We start from the raw sequence: 18,735 nt of genomic DNA, 5'->3' as shown, positions 1-18,735 counted from the left end.
CCAACTCGAATGATTTCCTGGAGTTACCTTCTCTTCCTATACAATTTGTCCATCTACATTTAATGGTGATTTGGCAGTTACAGCTGCTAACATTAAGAAAGAAATCTCAGGTTTGTGCAAACAACACAAGAACATCAGAAAGTTTCTGCACTTCTGGGTTTTTTGAGGGCATTGTTTTCATGCAGTGCAACATGTTGTGTGGCAAATTTCAAAGAACTGCATGGCTGTCAAGCAGGTATGTATGGCAGTACCTAGTGTAGTTTTGTAATATTAATACAATTCAGTTACCTACCTTGAAGCTTCTTTAATAACATTTTGTAAAAATATCAGTCGGGTTTGTAAGCTTCCTTGTACATGCTTCAATAAAAAAAAGATCCTTTCATATTCTTAAAGAGAAGAGCAAAATCATGGTTACTCAAGAAATCCCTACAGAGATATCTGTTGTAATAGATCTGAGTAAAATGCAACAGGTTAATTCAGTTTTTGTAAGCTTTTAGGAGATATCTCCTATCAACCAGGCCTGTATCAATGACACTGTCTAATGTACACTAAAAAACATAGGATGCTGGAGCTTAGGATATTATTAACAGACTAACTCTAATACTGATAATATAAAAAACATGACTTTCATGAACACTGATAGGTAGAGAAATGTTTTTATCACTCATCCAGGAAGCTTTTAGTGGAGGTTTTTAAACAAATCTTTCAGCTTTAAATTTTCTTTGCTTCATCTCATGGTTCATTATGTTTCTAAACCAGTGGCCTAGTGTGAATTCTTTGTCTAGTTCTCATGTCAGTAATCTGAAAGAGAGATAAGGAATACTTACTTCTCCCTGGTTTTCGTATCTCTTTCATAATTTGTGCTCTTAGCTCTATATTAATCTCTCTGGAACTTCTGCAATGCACTGTTTTTTTCCCTTTGCTGGGTGAAGACACTGGCAAGTTTTCTTCAGTATTTTGTTCTTTACTACCTGATTCTTCATTATTCTCCAAAAACCCATCAACATTCATGTTATTCCCTAGATGTCCATGGCCTGCATCCTCTGCATGAGATGCCGGTCGATCCAATGAATTGAACGGAGAAGAGGACACAGAAAAATCTGAATCCACAGTATTTGGGAAAGTGTCTGATGCAACTGGGTCTGCAACATGATTCTCAACCACATCTTCCATTGTAACCTCATTATTTGTTTCTGACGCTGAAAAAACAAAGATTACATTTGTCAGCTTCAATTTCTTTATCATCTGATATAAGCCAATGAGTCACTTCAGCATTAAAGTCTTGTAAAGTTATGCTCCAGCTTGTACAGTCTGCTCTATGTGCCAGGCACAAGAAAATGTGCTTTGTAACACTCAGCACAACACTAAAACTTTTGGTAAGTTATGGATTAAAAGGCCCACAGGTATATTCCTTATATGAAAAGAGAAATTGCTATAAGGACTATTAACTAAAGAAAAAACACCTGTAAAATGTGCTTTTATGACAAACTTGTCTTTCCCCATTAAACTGAACTGATGAAGTTTACTTTAGTGATGAGCAGTGAGAAAGACTGCTCCACAGCACCTCATCTCCACACCAAGGGAAGTAAATCCATTGCACTACAGCAAACTTCGAGCAAACTTCACTTTGTGATCATTTTGGAGCATCTGAATTCCCACACAAAGGAAGAACATCCTTCTGACTGTTTACATTGTCTCTTCATTTAATACAGGAAAAAAATGTTTATACTGGGACAACCGTCTGAAACACTAACTCTGTAATTAATCCCAGATGCACAAAATGTTTCTTTTTCAAAATTAAGGGATAAAATTGCCATATCTGGCAAATCCGCCAATGGGGTTTCTACATAAACAAGTTTTTTTGCAAAAATTAAAAAGTAAACTCTATCAAGATTATGAAGATTCACTTACTTTTGTGAATAGGGATGGGTTTAACAAGGTCAGGCTGTGCTTGTGTGATGGGTGTTGGTGGCCCTTTTCCTCCAATGTGGTTATTCACAACGGGAGGAGTTTGCGGGCGGCCTCTGAGCAGGGGGGACATACAACGCCGCCTTTTGGGAATCCCTTGCATATTTGGTTCTCCAGGTCTTTTATGTTTATTCTGAGGTCCTGATACAAATTCATCTGCTTCATCTATCATCATTCCCTGTAATTAATTTAATAGGGATAATTCTTAAAACTTTGCACCAAAACTACATGATATAAAATGTAATTAATGCTTTAATGTGTTGATATTCACCACGTATAACGCAACGATGTACAGCATACTATTTTGTACTGAACTCTCAAATGGCAATATGAAATATGGGAAAAACATCCCAAATCCTTTCTAAACTGTGCTCAAGGCCCTTACCCCAAGGTCTGCCAAGAAAGACAACTGAGTGAATTGTCAAACTTATTTAGTAATTGTAAATGACCCAAACATTTAAAAGAGTTCCAAGTGATGCTGGGAATTTAGTCAAGTCCGAGACAGATTTGGACAAAAGGGAAAGTCTATCCTCCCAAAATTATGGGAAGGTTTTTATAGGAGAAGTTTGGTAACAGAAACAAGATTAGGTATTACCTATACTACAGTGACAAACTTATATCATTTATAATACATTTCCAAAGGCTAAATACTGTTTTTCCTACAAAGACTGCCCTCCATCAGATACTACTGATGGAAAAACACCTGAGACACTTTCTTTTAAGCTTTATTTTTTGAAATAATTCAAAGCGTTTCTACAATCCATTGCCCTTCAAATGCTCTAAAAGTAGTTGCACACACGCTCACAACAACACATTTTTTAAAAAGCTTTACAGAGAAAGTCACCTTTTTGTCCAATTTGAATGGGTTGCCAAACGTATGAAGCCTTCTTGGTTGATCAGGATCAAGTTCCCGGAGAGGAGAAGGTATTTGTTTTAGGTACTCCTGATAGTTGCCCATTTGTGCTATAGGTACACTGTGAACTTGATCTATTTTAACAGAAGGGTTTATTAATATATGATATTGCTCACCTTACAAGAACTTAATTTATATCCACTTCATGCCTCCAGTTTTCATTCCTTTATGAAATGTATTAACAAAATAAATGTGCAAAACTCATTATCATTACTGCCTGTTATTTGCATCATCATGCTTTGCATACAAGAAACTTGCTTAAACAAATCAGTACATGTCTTGTGTATTTATCATTAAGACAGGGAAAAATCAATAGTTGTCATGTGTGGACGTCAGTTTTCCAGTGTGTCTCATAACATTTCAACAGGGTAGAAGGGTGAAAAAGCTGAAACTGTGAACAAATTATAACCAAAACATTGCTACAAACGAAAGCTGCATTAAAGCAAAGTAGTAATGCCATGCTGCATATATCTTTGACATAACTCTACCCAATTCTAGGTACTCATGATTTAATTGTTGAGACTAGTTTTTGCCAAAGAAATGGTGATTTCTGACCACTGGAATCTACAAATTCTTAAAATCCATAGGACCTGATTCTAAACTATTTTAAAGTTATCAAACCTTTAATCAAGAAAAAAATATGCATGGCAGAAATAGCAGGAAAAAACCCTAACTTTAGTTCTTAGATGGTTTAACCCCTCCCTAGACAGCAACTTTCTTTTTCACATTAAGTAACCATTTGATCATAGATGTTAATCTGGCTGAAGCAGTCACAGCACTAATGTAATGTGCATGTTCCCTTGCATCCTCCTCATTTTCTCCACTTATGTCATCATCCTCTGTTTCTTAGTTGCCATAAAGCAGTGCCAGAAGACACAGCAGAAAGGTAAAGGAATAAATTAGCAGACTGCTGAACTATTTGTCACTGGCCTAAAAGGCAAAAGAACCCCACTGGCAGCACCCCATGAACAAGCCTACGTTTCCATTGCTTACAACCCACTTCTATGGAGGGAGATTGTAATGTTCAGAACTGTCCTGTAGGTTTTTTTCTCAGATAGATTATGAAAGTTGGGCAAAAACAGTGACCAAAGAAAGAATCCTATGTAAAACCCCAAGTCTCCTGATACTGTGTAAAGGACAGAGAATCTGATACAGTGAATCTGTATCTTCTCAATCCTCAACAAAACATGCAGTTCAAGAGCAGCACCAGAGAGCCACAAAGTTTTAAAGAACTACACTATTTGTTACAGTCTTAATTTTTTTAGTACTGATCAGATCAGAGGTAGGCAAAAAAGAAACTTTTTATCCAACCTTCATCTTGTCCTTTGAGGAACTTGCGAGTACTCTTCAGTAAATTAGATCTCATTCGTGTTAACTGATCCAAAAGATTTCTTCTGGGTATGTCATAAGCATTTCTAAAAGTCTGAGGTTTCAAATCCTATGGTTCCAGTAAATAAAGTTCCAATTACTATCACGTAGGAAACAATATATAGCATTTCAATGGAAGTGTATTGAAAATAACAACATTACACACAGTGGTGCTTACCTTATTCAGCAAAGCTATTTGGAACCCAGCATACTCCTTCATATTGAGGTCTAGAGGTCTATGAGGAATTTCCCCAGTAATCCCCTGTAGCAGATGTTGAAAATCGTTCCTATGTGCCATAGACAGGTTGTGTGATCTGCTTCTGACCTTAATTCCAGTCTCTTGCGCTACCTTTTTGCCTACAGAGCCAATGACTCTATCGGACTCTATTTTGGCCTTAATTTGAAATAAATAGATAAATAAAATTGACAATATGCTCTTAAAAGGATTAGTCAGACTTATTCATTTTAAATTCCTACCTAGAAGATTCAACAACGTGCTAATACACCATGACGACCATAACCAGGATGAGTGCTTAATACATAACCATTAACAATTTTAAATATAGTGAACAGGTTGTGCCTAGATCTTCTGCATATTTCTCCTCTGCTGCCCATTATGGTATCTAAGCACCAAGATGCATGCAATGCTTTTATTTTCATAAAATGCCATAATTTGACTAGTAATTTTCTGCAAATCTATGTGTGCTCACATAGACTGGTTTTCGTGGTAACAGCTGAACACTGTAGCTCTCAGAAGACCAATTCTCCCACAACTATAGTTGGGGTCAGTCACACAATGCTATCAACTTTTAAAAGCTCACTACAAATAGTTGTAGCATAAATACTAAATAAAGGATAATACTTCCATCTGTTTGACTAGACAGACCTAGCCCATAATATTATGTTAGGTCTGTACCAAATTGAACACGTTCATAAACACCAGCTTTTTGGCAGGACATAGTTGAACAAAGAGCCAAAAATAATTTAGTAATACACCTGCCAATGTTGGTTTTGCAGTTTCACATAAATTTGTACACTACTCAAAATTTGAATATGCACTTATTAAGAATAAAGAGTCTCCACTGGCAGAGCCTTTCAGAAGCTAGAAATGCTTTAAGTACAATTTGTAGTGCATGTCATTACATACTAGGAGTAAAAGACATCTAGGTTGAGAAATCAGTTTATCTGACAGAATTCTGAGTGATATGACTATGATTTAATAGCATATAATGTAAACACCAAGAGGTTTGCTTCTTTAAATAATTTACATTAACATTTTAAGAAAAAAAAAAAAAGGTCCATAAGAACTCATTAGCCAAGTTAAAAGCACCTGCACTACTATTTTGCAAATTTTCAAGTCTATTGCATTACTTTTTGGTCTTGAGCAAGACAGCTTATCATGCACAGATCAACACAAGTGTAGGTAGCAGGGCAGAAATGCTTCAGCTGAAGTAGGAGACTACTCAAAGATACGGGCACTATTCTGAACACAGCCAACAATTTCTAAAGTTCACACTTCTATGTTTGTAACCTTATTTGAAATTCTGAATTATGTCATTTTATATATACTGAACACTCTCCATTTCATTTCACAAGCTAATGAAAGGACACTTTGATTCAGATGCACAAAGAATAAAATTATTTTCTGAAAAAAATGCTCCAACAGCTTTAATATCTAAGGTAAGACAACACATTTACTTTTGGACAAAAGTATGTTACCATCTGTACAAGTAAAAATGCTTCTTAAATTAAAAATAAAAACCCTTCAATTTGAACCTCCATGTCTATCTTTACAGTCCACCCTACAGAAGTCTAAAGTTAAACATCAAATTTTCTTTTGATTCAGAAAACCAAAATGCTTTTTTGCTAATTGCTTATAGGAAGATATTAACCTGATCTTTCTACTCTTTTTTCCTGGAACTTGAGTATTTTAAGATTATCCTGATACTAGAATAAGTTTTTACTGCTCTTTTGCATCAACATTACCTGCTGACTCAACTTTTTGAGATATGAAATGACACTGTAACTAAGTCCATATTCCACATTGTCAGCTATAAGGTTTGGTGCTCCCATCATTCTCACAGCTTTCTTCAAAGGCTGAAACATGGAATAAATTGTGTCATCATATTTAACTTTATAAGCATTGTACACATACTTCAGCTAACTATATCCATTTCAAATAGAACATGAGGTCCTCAAAGTTAGAAAAGAAGAAAAAAAAGACATTTACAGCAGCATTTTAAAGCATAAGTCCACTCGTACAGAATCAATAACAGATACTATTTATATACACATCAAAGCTGATGAATTTTCATCACATTCAGGTCTCAACCCTTCCACAGGACTTCAGTTAAAAGAGTAAGTATAACCAGGCATGAACCACTGCCTCTTTATTAACACATATTTTACTTGAAATAGGGAATACACCCATAGCAGACAGGTAACTACAGCTACACAATCAAGTAGAAATGTTAACACCATAACTCATCTTACCCCAAGGTAATAAGGAGGCATTGTCTTCAGATAGCTTTCAAATGACTGCCGCCATTTCAACGTGGGCTTTGCCTTGTGAACTTTAAACAAGTCATCTGATGGTTATAAAAAGAACAGAGACAGAATGAGAGGCACTTCTACACAGCATTGCATCTTTTTTTTCTCTGATAAAAGAAACTCTCAAAGAAATGCCAGTTCCTTACTGCTTAAATTAATGTGTATTTTAACATGCAACTAAAACAAATATATACAGACACAAGATTAATGCTGCTGCCAAAAGATGAAAGCTGATAAACCATCTATTGAACTGGTAATCGAGACAACAGGTTAAGAAAAATGGCTCTAAAATATTGAGAGAAGTGAGACTAAAATGTATCTTAAAAAATGATGATGAAGTAAATCATCCTAGATATTGAGTCTGAGTCATGAAGGCCATCTGACTGGTGACCTGCAGAACAAGTTACTAAAGACCATTACATTGCTTAACATTCTACCTTTCTCCAGGTGTGTAATTAATATTGGCATTAAATCTGTTTAGATGAGATAAATTTTTAAATCACCTAGGAAAAATTTTATGAAGTGGTGCTTACCTAGCAGTGGAAGGAGGACTGGATAATTGTAAGGCATCACAAATAAATTCACACAATTCAGCGCTGTACTAGCTTTCAAGTAACCAAAAGGATGACCAAGTTCACTGTATTTTGCACTATTGCTCACGTATACCTGCAATAAAACACATTATATTGTATGTAAATCCAAAACACTGTGTGCTGAAATTTTACATCCTACTTTGATTGTAGAATAAAGGCCATAAAAACAGCGTTGTAGAAATCATCTCAATTCAGCATGCACTCTACTTGCCTGCCAGCAGGTCTGAGGGGATTTTCTTTCCAGGATAAACTGGGTCAGTGGTGAAGGTTCTAACTCATATTTATCAAAAGGCAGTTTGTCAATGACCATTGGCTCACAGTCAGTACAGGAGAATTTCACCACAGGATGAGACGTGCGAGGTGGCTAAACACAAGCATTCCACTGTTAATACATCTGCACAATGATTAAAATGCAACTGTGGTACAATAACTAAAGTAATATGGTTCTTTGAAAACAAGCATATTTAAGGAATAATTTCCATACAAGATCCATATTTACTGTTAATGACTTCTAAGCAACTAATTTATGGTGCTAGCACTGTCTTTATCTGAAGGAATCTTACTTTCTAAATAAATGTCAATTAATTTACCTAGTAAAGTTTAGAACAGTATACAAGGAAAACCTCTCACATATACACAAACTTTGCAAATGGAAGTAAATCCCAGAGGGAACAAAAAAAATCTTCAGTACCATTATGGGGCACACCCATTTTTATTCTCCACAGAAGCAGGAGCTGTACTTCTGCACTTACAGACTTCCTCCAGCACTTTTCCTTCTAAGCAAATTTAAGTTACAAAATTCAAATGGAATTATAATAATCAAGAGAACTCCCATTTTACCTAGGCCTGTAAAAAATTATTTAATTTCAAGCAATTTTAGTGCTTGGATTTTAATATTTTTATTAATCGCCAGGAAAAGGCATCTGTGCCTTGAGTTTCAAGTATAAGTTAAGAACATTTTTTGCTGAAAAGGAAAGCTGATTTTTTTGTATATGATGAAAATAGGAGCTGTATGCCTTCCACTGAAGGGTCTTCTAGAGAGGAATGCAAGAGGAATACTTACCCTGGGCCTCCTCCAAGGCCACTAGAATGTGGGGAAGAGCTCAACTGAGAAGCTTCTTTCTATTTACTCTCTTTATAAGAAGATAACTAATAAATACTTAAGATGAACTTGGGAAATGCAGCATTTTTCTTGGACCTTTCTACCATTTCACATTGAAAGTAATTTTTCTGTGTCTGTAAGCTCTATCCTTACTCAAACATTATCTGTCCACAGAGCTGGTCTTGCCTTGAGTGTCTGCTCTGAGGAAGGTGTACTCTCCAAGTGCACACAAAACAGGAGGCCAAACCAACAGAAGGAACTGCAATTCTCTTCAAAAAAGATGCCTCCAATAAATAGTGGTGGTGGTGTTTTTCACCAAGCCATGAAGCAGCTATATGAGAAAAAAAAAAAAAGTCTGCAAAAGAAGTTGAATGCTAAGACTTGAGAACTCCAATAACACCTGTTCAGAAGGGCATACACAGCCTTCAGTGACTGTAGCCCTGGACACCAAAAAAATCAAACCTGTAAATAAAACAAAAATTTCATACTTGTATCACTCCTCAATCACCTGTATTTCACAGGGCTTAACATATTTTTCAAACAAAAGAGGTAAAATTTATAAAAAGTTCAATTAGTTTGGTAGTCAGCACACTAGTTTCAGATAAAAAAAAACAAACACAAAAATTCAGTAAAAATCATCATGAAATCTATGGAACAATTATAAAACTCCATTATGCCTACTTCAATGATTTTCAAAGATTAGAAGAAATACATAAATACGTTATACTATACTAATTACTTCTCAGACCAAACAAAAGGCAGTGGCATACATTCTTTTATGAAAAAGTACAAATAAAATAAAATTGTGTGGGTAGTATTTAAGAAAACAAGGTGAATCTCTCTACTTGGAATAAACTGAAGGTGGAGCTACACTGAATAAAAGCAGATGAAATTACATACACCTGCTAGAATGGAGACAGAACTAACACACAGATACAAAGTTGGAAGATCATACTATCTTCTATTAGTACCACCTGGTAGGCTATAAAATGTGATATCCTATTATTGCAGTGCCACCTTATTTCTGGATTGATATTTTAACAGAGTGCAAACAGAAACACCACATGAAAGTCAGCAAACAAATCTTTTATAGGCCCTTTGTTAATGTGCCAAAGGTGCTAAGCAGCAAAGCCCCTGGCATTATTTGCTATTCTGTAGCTTATCCAAGGTAATGGCACCTTACACACATTATTCCTTCTTGGGTCATACTGCTTTTACATTTGCTACACTGATGTATACATCTTAAGATTTAAAAAGAAGTGAACAGGAAATGCTGGGATATTCCCCCAACAATAAAGCTTTTGTTTTATCTAACTTCAGTACCTACCAGCGTTGGAGAATTTTGATCTGGCCAAAAGGATTCAGGAACAGGCCAATGACCTATAGGAACACCAGTTTTAGGGTTTGGTCTGACATAAATAAGTTTGTGACAGCTGTGCCAAGGCTGGGGTCCAAAGGTTCTAGATATATCCACCTGTGCATCTACAGAAGAAAAAGACTTTGAGTCAAAACTGTTAAAATTCAAAAAGAGTACTAAATCATAGAATCATAGAATCCTAGGGGTTGGAAGGGACCTCGAAAGATCATCTAGTCCAACCCCCCCTGCCAGAGCAGGGCCCCCTAGAGTACATCGCCTAGGAACGTGTCCAGGCGGGTTTTGAATGTCTCCAGTGAAGGAGACTCCACAACCCCCCTGGGCAGCCTGTTCCAGGGCTCCGTCACCCTTACAGTAAAAAAATTTTTTCTGATATTCAACTTGAACCTCCTATGCTCCAATTTACACCCATTACCCCTTGTCCTATCACTGGTCACCACTGAGAAAAGCCTAACTCCATCTCCCTGACACTCACCCCTTACATATTTGAAAACATTGATGAGGTCACCTCTCAGTCTCCTTTTCTCCAAACTAAAGAGACCCAGCTCCCTCAGCCTTTCCTCATAAGGGAGATGTTCCACTCCCTTAATCATCTTAGTAGCTCTGCGCTGGACTCTTTCAAGCACTTCCCTGTCCTTCTTGAACTGAGGGGCCCAGAACTGGACACAATACTCCAGGTGTGGCCTCACCAATGCAGAATAGAGGGGGAGGAGAACCTCTCTTGACCTACTAACCACACCCTTTCTAATGCACCCCAGGATGCCATTGGCCTTCTTGGCCATTCAATAGTTTAAGACCTATACCCTCAGGGAAGCTCTTCCTGGAGTTAATATTATTTCTAAGAATAGCAGAGAGTTGTCAGTAAGCATTTCTGCAAAAACCCAGAAACTAAGAAACAAAATAAGCATTGAATGTTTACAGGACCAGAACTGAAAAAGCTTATTATCTGGAGCTCTTCATTATAATCAGTTTCCTTTTCCTCCCAGCTTTATTACCAGATAACATTCAAATCTCCCTGCATTAAAAAAAAATTATACACTCAACTAATACTGCTGGACTAATCTTTAGCTGAAGCAAAACAGGATTTAAAAACTCCCACAAACGCTTCTCAGTAACATCCTAAGAGGGACATTCAGAATGAGAAGCTAATGCTACATAGTTATATTGGCTATTTTGACTCAATGCAGCCACTTTACTACACTAAACTAAAAAGAATGAACATGTAACCTCACAGTATTTCCATTTAAGCTGTTTACATTCCTAGATGGTTAAAAACTACTAAAACCTCATGTAATCATTTAACTAAGCCTGACATTAATAACTGCATTTAAGACTACCTGAATAATATGACCAGATGTAGAGGTTTTACACAATGCCTGGCAGCTATAGCTGGTATTTTGAAAAAGTAAAACAATCTCAGACGTTGCAGGTCCTTTTTGCAGTAATATCTTTTAAATTGCAACACTTTTCCTCTTGTTTGGCAACCTTCACTCAATTATTCTGATAGTCATCCCTGCCATTTGACACCACAGTGTAAAAATTCCAAGTACCATCAATTGGTGAGGGATCTGGTCCAGCTTTTTCAAAATTTATTACCACTCCACTTTGCACTTTTTGCACTAATGACTCAAGACACTGATTCAGCATTCTTGGAGAGCACACACAGTATGATCGACCTGGAATGAGAGAGGTCAAGGTTACAGTTGTTCAGTGTTTCTGCCCTTATTTTAACTTGGATCATTTACAACTGTTCAACCACCACGCACATTGATTTATGTATGGATCAGTGATTTAAAGCTCCCAAATTCTCCCTTCCTGTAAAAGCAGCAAAGCAGCCTGGTGAAGCAGTGACTGTACCACATGCACCTCCTTGGAAATGTCTGAGTTTTTGCCCCTTAATGACTTCAACTCAAATTCTTGGCTACATTTATGGAAAATGGGCTCCCCCTTGTGACAGACATCAACACTTAAAAGTCCATGAATTTCAGTCAAGGCAGAATTAGTATAGTCTACTTTACAGTCAGAAAACAGTGGAATCAAATATTTGTTATGCTTTTTAAATCTTCTTGTTTGCTTTCTATCACATCCGCTCCAATGTGTCAGAAGAATCATGATGTTTTTAATATATGATGTAATAAAATAATTTTACAGAAAAAAAAAATTAATGTCTGAGTTTGATCTGGGATATAATTTCTAAGACAGTAGAAGTATAAGTTATAATGGAGAGAAAAGTGTCAGTTTTGCAGAACTATTAGGCATTCTGCATGCTCTAGAGTGACAAAAAACAACCCAACATTTTTTCTTCACTTTTGGCTTCTTTAGATTAGAGTCTGACAGGAATTTAGCAAAATCGTACTGCACAACAGGCTCAATTCTTAAATTTCTGATTGTGATAACCAAGGTGAATCAGGAAAAAGTTTTCTCTTCTATAAAAGCTGCTAAGGAAAGTAGATTCACACTCTTCCAAGACAGGTTACAGTAAAGTGTCTGTAGCTTTAATGCAATGGGTGTCTTTAGTTGTATTATACTGGAGTTCTGAGATTTTATGAGTACTACCAGAACTTCAAAAGACTTATTCCATAATATGTACATGATTAATAGAGCTAAACTCAATTAGTTTCCAGAAGTATTGACTTGTCAAAGGAATCCAGGGCACTCACCTCCTGTGACTTCACACATGGGTGTGATTGCAGAATCATCCACTGGAACCCCTGTCATCTGCTCTGATTCTGGTGCTGTGATACCAGGCAAACGCAGAACCAAAGCAAATAACCTCTGATCCCATCGAAAGGGCTCCTTAGTCAACTCACTTCCAGGTAGAGGGGAATTGAGAGGTAAATGGAGCTGGAAAAGAATTTAAATCTGTGAATATACTTCTTTCTTTAAAAAATAATAAAGGTTACATAGTCATGGCAATTCACTCTGCACAAACACACTTACAACCTCTTCACAGGTACTGTACATTACAAGGAAAATGCCCATCATTTAACCAGCACTTAAAAAGATTCAAAGCAACCTGATGCACAAAGTTGAGAGTTACAAACCAAGTGGGAACAACCACTTTTTAAAACTGATCTAAACTTCAGAATCAGTAGAATATTTTCTTTATAATTTCATCACTAAGAACTACTTCACTGCAATGTTCTTTTGTTAAAACTTTTATTTTTTTCACAACAGGACCATTCTGTGCTCATTTTTCCTCAATTTTTCAAGATAAAAAGCACAACTAAGCAGAAAGGTAACATTAATCTAAGACTCCTGCAGAATAAGTATAACTTGGGTAGGGTTGCTCAAAAATATCTATCTGCCAGGATCACCTACTCCAAATAACTCAGCTTCAACAAGTGACCTAATGTAGTAGCTATAATATAAAATCAGAAGGTAGAGATTCTACATCATGCAACTAAACTGATGCCTGTGCTTAAACCAAAAAGCAGAAATTAAAATCAACACTGAAATGCTGAATTGAGTTCTCACTTTTAGGTGATAGATAACAACAGCCACAGCTACCCATACAAGGCAGAATTGCTTGCCATGTGCCATTGTGTTATGCCTCAGCCTGGGAAGAACTACACAAAAGCTTACTACAAAATAATGGAAATATCAAGGGACACCGAATGCATGGGAGCATTTCTTTTTGCTTTATTTCCCAGAAAAGACAGTAAAGAAATCCAAGTGTCAGGCTTCAAGCATGCAGCAGTAAAGATACAGCAATGCTCAGGATATTATTTAACCACTAACAGCAACAGCCAAGAGAGACAAACAGAACATCCAAAATTCCCAGGGTTAGCAGTAGTTTTATAAATCATTAACTGAAACTCAAAAATAAACCTAAATAAAAATCAATGCCTTGGCTTCTAAGGAAGAGAACAAGGTCTTGGGAAGAGCAGTCTCTTTTTCAATCCAGATACCTCACACAGAGGTTAGTGGGGAAAAATAAAGCTTATCAAAGCCTTCAGCTATAGAAGCCCTGAACAGATAGACTGGACTCATTACCAGTAACTATAAGTCTCAGAAAACTGATATCACTGTCAGTTCAAGCAAGATTCTCATTTCACCTGGAGCACTGCAGCCATGAAAGGAAAAACCAAAACACTCCTTAACATTCAAGTGGTGCTAACAGTTCCACTCCCTGCCCTGATACAAGGGTTAAGTTCAAAAGCTGAAGCAAACTCAGTAATTTCTCACTTTCTTGCTCATGCAGCATTCAAAAAAAATCCCAATCCTGAATCTGAACTGCATGTTAGCAGAGGAAAACACTAGTTTGTTCCAAAATTTGATGCAAGTCCTCAAAAGCACCCATGACAAATCCATTTTATAGTTCATAGTGGTTAAGTAGTTTACTTCAAGTCATTGAAAAAGATTTTCTGTTTCCTTCGGTTTAAGAGATAAATTTGTAAACATTAAACCTAATTCCCAAGCTGCAAACCACAGATTTTTCTGTTTAGATAATTGCAAGCATTTCATATTGGAAAAATACATGTCTGTGTTTGTATCAATAAATTTATTCTTTTCCATTCCCAAAGCCAGGAACAAACACGAGAAGCCCACTCTTGTAACGTGAGCAAGAATGAGAACACTTTGGACTGTTTGGCACACCTGATACTTCCTCCTGAAATTCTGCTTTTGCTGATGGGAGCAGAGAGTACATGTGGGAAGAGCATCATTTTACCCAAACGTTTCACATGAAATGGGTCAAAGGGCGCTCAGTTATGTACCTGGTTTATTACTGATCCACATCCATGTTTTTTGCTTTTTTTCACAAAGAGCCAGCAGTGCCTGCCTGGCAATTCTTAGTGGTCTGGAATCCTGACTGTAAGAGGATTTAATTGCAAGCACTACACTGTTCTCACCTGAGGCTACTAAGAAATGCCACTCACCAAATTTCCCTACTTAGATTTGACTGAACAGAAGATTTACTACCTCTGAAGAGTACATTTCATCTTCAAACATACTTCTGTAACAGCACTGGTTTTTTTCAGACAGCACATATACACATTTATTTATATTTTTTTATATATGTAAGTATCCCATTGGACCCTGCGCCAGCACTATGCAGAGTTCAGCTTATCTCAGACCACAAAAACTTTCTTTGCTTATATTGAGACAACTCCAAAACCAAACAGCACTCAGCAGCAGATCATTTCATTATGTACATATTACTATCAGAAATGTTTTCAAACCATAAGATGACAAGCAAAGGTATCAGAATAAAGTCCAATGTCCTCACTTTTTTTCTAACTGTTTAATTCCAGTTATATTTAACATAGTGGAGAATATTTAACATGTATAGTATATTTAACATGCTAGGGGAGAAGTTACAGACTCAAACCAGTCCTAATTCTCCACAGACATTAGTAACTTGGTCTTCTCACATCCAGTTGTTGTTTTTTTAACTAGTATTGTATTAGCATAGCAACTACATACCTAGCAGAAATAAAGATGGGTCTAGAGGTGTATATTTTGCATTTCATTTCTCTTTGCCCAAGCCTATTTCAATACAAAGGCATTTATATCTTTTCCTCTTTGTCCTTCGTATTGGTTGTTGAGAAAAAGATAGACAAGGCAATTTGAAGGGAAGTAATTTACCAGCAATGGTCTTCAACTTGCTGTCTATATAAATTCACCAATAAGTGTCCTTCTAGCTTAGTAGTAAAAAAAAAAAATGTTTTGTCTCACCACTAGTCTGAAGGAGCACACACAAACCCTACCATTCCCAAATGCCATAATGCTATAATAATTTGCTTTATGTCCCTCTCCCCTGCCTTTAAATGCACTAAAATGTTCAAGAACTCAGAGGGGCAAGAGGACAACCTGTTACTGAGTAGATTTTTAAAGAACACTGTTATTGGTGAGCAGGTCTTTTGTTTATTCTCAGCCCATGTTTCTACATACATTTATGCAATTATAAGTAGCACAGTATAAAATCTCAAAATAAACCCCACATAAAAGGATCCTAGAGGCTCTAGGATGAATAAAAGCTAGATCAGTATTAGAGAACTCTGCAGCAGCATGGTAGTTGGTGAAAGAGTGCAACGATATTCTGGCAATGACTGCATATACAGGTTATACATTAAAATAGGCAGCACTGCTTAAGCTGGAATACCCAAATGAATACAGGCAGCTCCATGTTGGGAAAATTCATAGAAGGTAGTTAAGTGATTAGGTATTCAATAAAAATACAGAGACAGTTATCTTCTGTCTTTTTGTATCTAAAAAAATTAAATAATCTTCCTTGCAGGCTTTTCTGGTACCCATAAAAAGACAAGAGATCTCAAAAATTCCAGACAAATGAAGCATTCCATCATTAGACAACTAAAGAACTAAGGATGGACAACAAGATTCAAGCCCAGCTGAGAAAACAAGTTCTTGATAGACTGAGAAACTCTATTTTGAGACTTAACAACAGCATCATGTTTTCCTATCTTTGCCCATCCAGTCATATGCAGTTATAACACAGAGATAGAAAGCCATAAATTGTTCTCCTTTAGGAAATAAGATGAGAGAGGTTAACTGACACACCTTGTCAATGACATGATATACTTGGCCACCCTGATACTAGCATTAATCATGAAGAAGACCACACTGAGCTGATAGTGACACAAAATTCATATGTTAAGAGCTCTGGGGATCAATGCCTAATGCTGTGATCTTGGCAACTTCTGCTAATGGGGATAACATGGATAAAGGAGGACAGGAAATACATCCAATCAAATCTGCCCCACATTTCTCACAGAATTTGTTTAGAAAACAGTACCTTTAGCTAGAAGAACTATGACTGGAAATATTTTGGAGTACTTACAGTTTCTAATTACTCTTGAAAGTAAACAGGACCTTGCCACTTGCTAAGGTTATTACATTAAGAATGCAAGATGATTAATGCTGGGGAGGATCAATGTGGCAATACCAAACAGTTTCAGGATGAGAAGTAAAATTTCTGATTCCAAGTGCAAAAGTATAAGTGGAAAATCAGAATAATAACAACATAGGGAAGCCAAGCAGTATTGGCCATGCTCTTTGTTTGCATAATCAATCATTCATCAGGATGTATTGATCAGTCAATAACTCAGTTTCCGTCTTGCAAACAGAAGGTTAATGCTTCTTCTTAAAACAGAGGATATGTAAAATGAAGACATGAGAAAATAGCCCAGGAGCTGCAGAGCTAAAGTAATATGACATTCTGTTTCATAATATAAAGAGGAATAACAGAAATCCCCTCAGGCAATTAAACACTTGTTAAAGAAAAAAATCAGGGAAGGGCTAAGACCAAATTTGAGCCATCAGGCCAGAAGTGAAAGCAACCCCAAGGAGTCCATAGCATGGGACCAGTGTTTAATGATTGTATTCCAGCAGTATGAGCCCATCCCTTCCTCAAGCTATGACTGGGACAAGTGATTCCAGGGAAGAATCTGGTTGATATGCCATGCTGAATGATGAATTGATACTGGCACTCCTCAGTACATCAGCAGTGTTGCATTAGAAAGTTAGTGCCAGGAAGGACAGGACAGGACTGAAAATCCTATTAACTTATGCTGGTGGAGATGATAATTGCATAGACTGCATCATTTCTGTCTTCAGTCAGAAGAACTGAAACATCCAGCAGAAACAAGGTAGTGCTGAATGGGTAAGGCTCTTTATCTGCAAACCCATATTCAATTCTTCAAAGGAACAGGAAATTTAAAGAATTCAGCAAGAGGAGGAATTTAAAGAATTCAACCCCTCCAAAACAGGGTTTAAACTTGACTGTTTCACACTAGGGTAAATGACAGTGTTCCCATAGTGAGAAAGCACATTTCTTTGGTAAGAATGCAAATGTACATCTGAATGACAAAGCTTTGAGAAAACTTGCCTCCAGGTACCATGCAGCTTTCACAGGCTTTCCAAAAACAAGGTTCTGTCAGTTCTCTTGTGCACAAGTTTTAAAAGAACTAAAAATATACTGACTTAGTTCATGATTCCTTTACACAGGAAGCAAGAACAATGTTGTCATAGCCAGTGGGATATGACCACTTCCAAAACCAACTCTGAGCTGCCTCTCTGAAGTTAAACCCAAATAACAGAAAAGATATTTGAAAGTGACCAAAAAGCTTTGTCATTGAACAGAAGAGAAACAACGGACTTCCATATCTCCAGGGTACTGTTACTCTGCTAATTCTGCTTCATTTCTGCATGTCCAACTTGAGATGTAACTGTAAAGGATGCTCAAGCTTCACTAAGAAAAATTCTGATCAATGGGACACATGTTGACAAAAGTAAAAGATCATCCCTGGAAGAGAGAAGCAGTCTTGGATGCTTTATTCCCCTGCTCTTTAATAGTGTTATGGATGTTCCTATGGGTACAGCTAAAGTAAAGGAAGGGGGGGGGAAATCACATCCATTGCTGAGTATGAAATTTATGGCCTTTAAATGCATATGAAAGAGCACTCAAAAAAATCTGCATTTTGTCTTGCAAGGGATTAAAAGCAGTGGTGACTTTCAGTTCCTCCAGAACGCAATGCCTTTGAATCTGCTAATTCACCAAGAAATCACTAGCTCACTATCATTAGTAGAGCAGATTGTGCATCTCTAGAATGTAGACTAACAATTATTGAATCATGTAAGTGTCAAATTGGGCCCAATGTCAAAATCATGTTGCTAAAACTCTGGGCATAAAGCATACTCAGCAGTCAGCACTGAACATGAGACAAGCCTGAATTTAGCCTATTAAAACAGCCACCAAAAAATGTTACCTCAGTCTGAATTACAAGAATTTTAAGATGTGAATGTGTGGCCAAATGGTAACCTGACCACAAGATGTTTTCTTGAGAAGACTAAGGTGAAAAAGCTCTACCTACATTTGAAGGAAAAGGAACATAAGAAACTTACG

The 18,735-nt window shown here is 36.8% G+C and overlaps 1 protein-coding gene across 7 annotated transcripts in view; it reads right to left on the bottom strand.

The window, feature by feature from the left end:
* INTS6 (integrator complex subunit 6) overlaps nt 1-18,735 on the bottom strand; it is a 44,464-nt gene that overhangs the window by 3,675 nt on the left and 22,054 nt on the right. For 6 of the 7 annotated variants that reach the window (XM_071738637.1, XM_071738605.1, XM_071738627.1 and 3 more), the window contains 13 exons: nt 12,530-12,713; nt 11,420-11,545; nt 9,822-9,976; nt 7,604-7,756; nt 7,333-7,465; nt 6,743-6,837; nt 6,236-6,346; nt 4,428-4,643; nt 4,193-4,319; nt 2,813-2,955; nt 1,912-2,146; nt 828-1,199; nt 293-386 (listed from right to left, as the gene is read on the bottom strand). In XM_071738637.1, the coding sequence (XP_071594738.1) occupies nt 293-386; nt 828-1,199; nt 1,912-2,146; nt 2,813-2,955; nt 4,193-4,319; nt 4,428-4,643; nt 6,236-6,346; nt 6,743-6,837; nt 7,333-7,465; nt 7,604-7,756; nt 9,822-9,976; nt 11,420-11,545; nt 12,530-12,713 (2,144 nt within the window). The remainder of the gene's footprint in view (nt 1-292; nt 387-827; nt 1,200-1,911; nt 2,147-2,812; nt 2,956-4,192; nt 4,320-4,427; nt 4,644-6,235; nt 6,347-6,742; nt 6,838-7,332; nt 7,466-7,603; nt 7,757-9,821; nt 9,977-11,419; nt 11,546-12,529; nt 12,714-18,735) is intronic. The other variant, XM_071738649.1, reaches the window with a different exon arrangement.

The sequence above is a fragment of the Heliangelus exortis genome, chromosome 1, assembly GCF_036169615.1.
Source record: "Heliangelus exortis chromosome 1, bHelExo1.hap1, whole genome shotgun sequence".
Lineage (NCBI taxonomy): Eukaryota > Metazoa > Chordata > Aves > Apodiformes > Trochilidae > Heliangelus > Heliangelus exortis.
The sequence above is the reverse complement of the archived record's forward strand: the minus strand, read 5'-3'. Positions and strand labels throughout refer to the sequence as shown.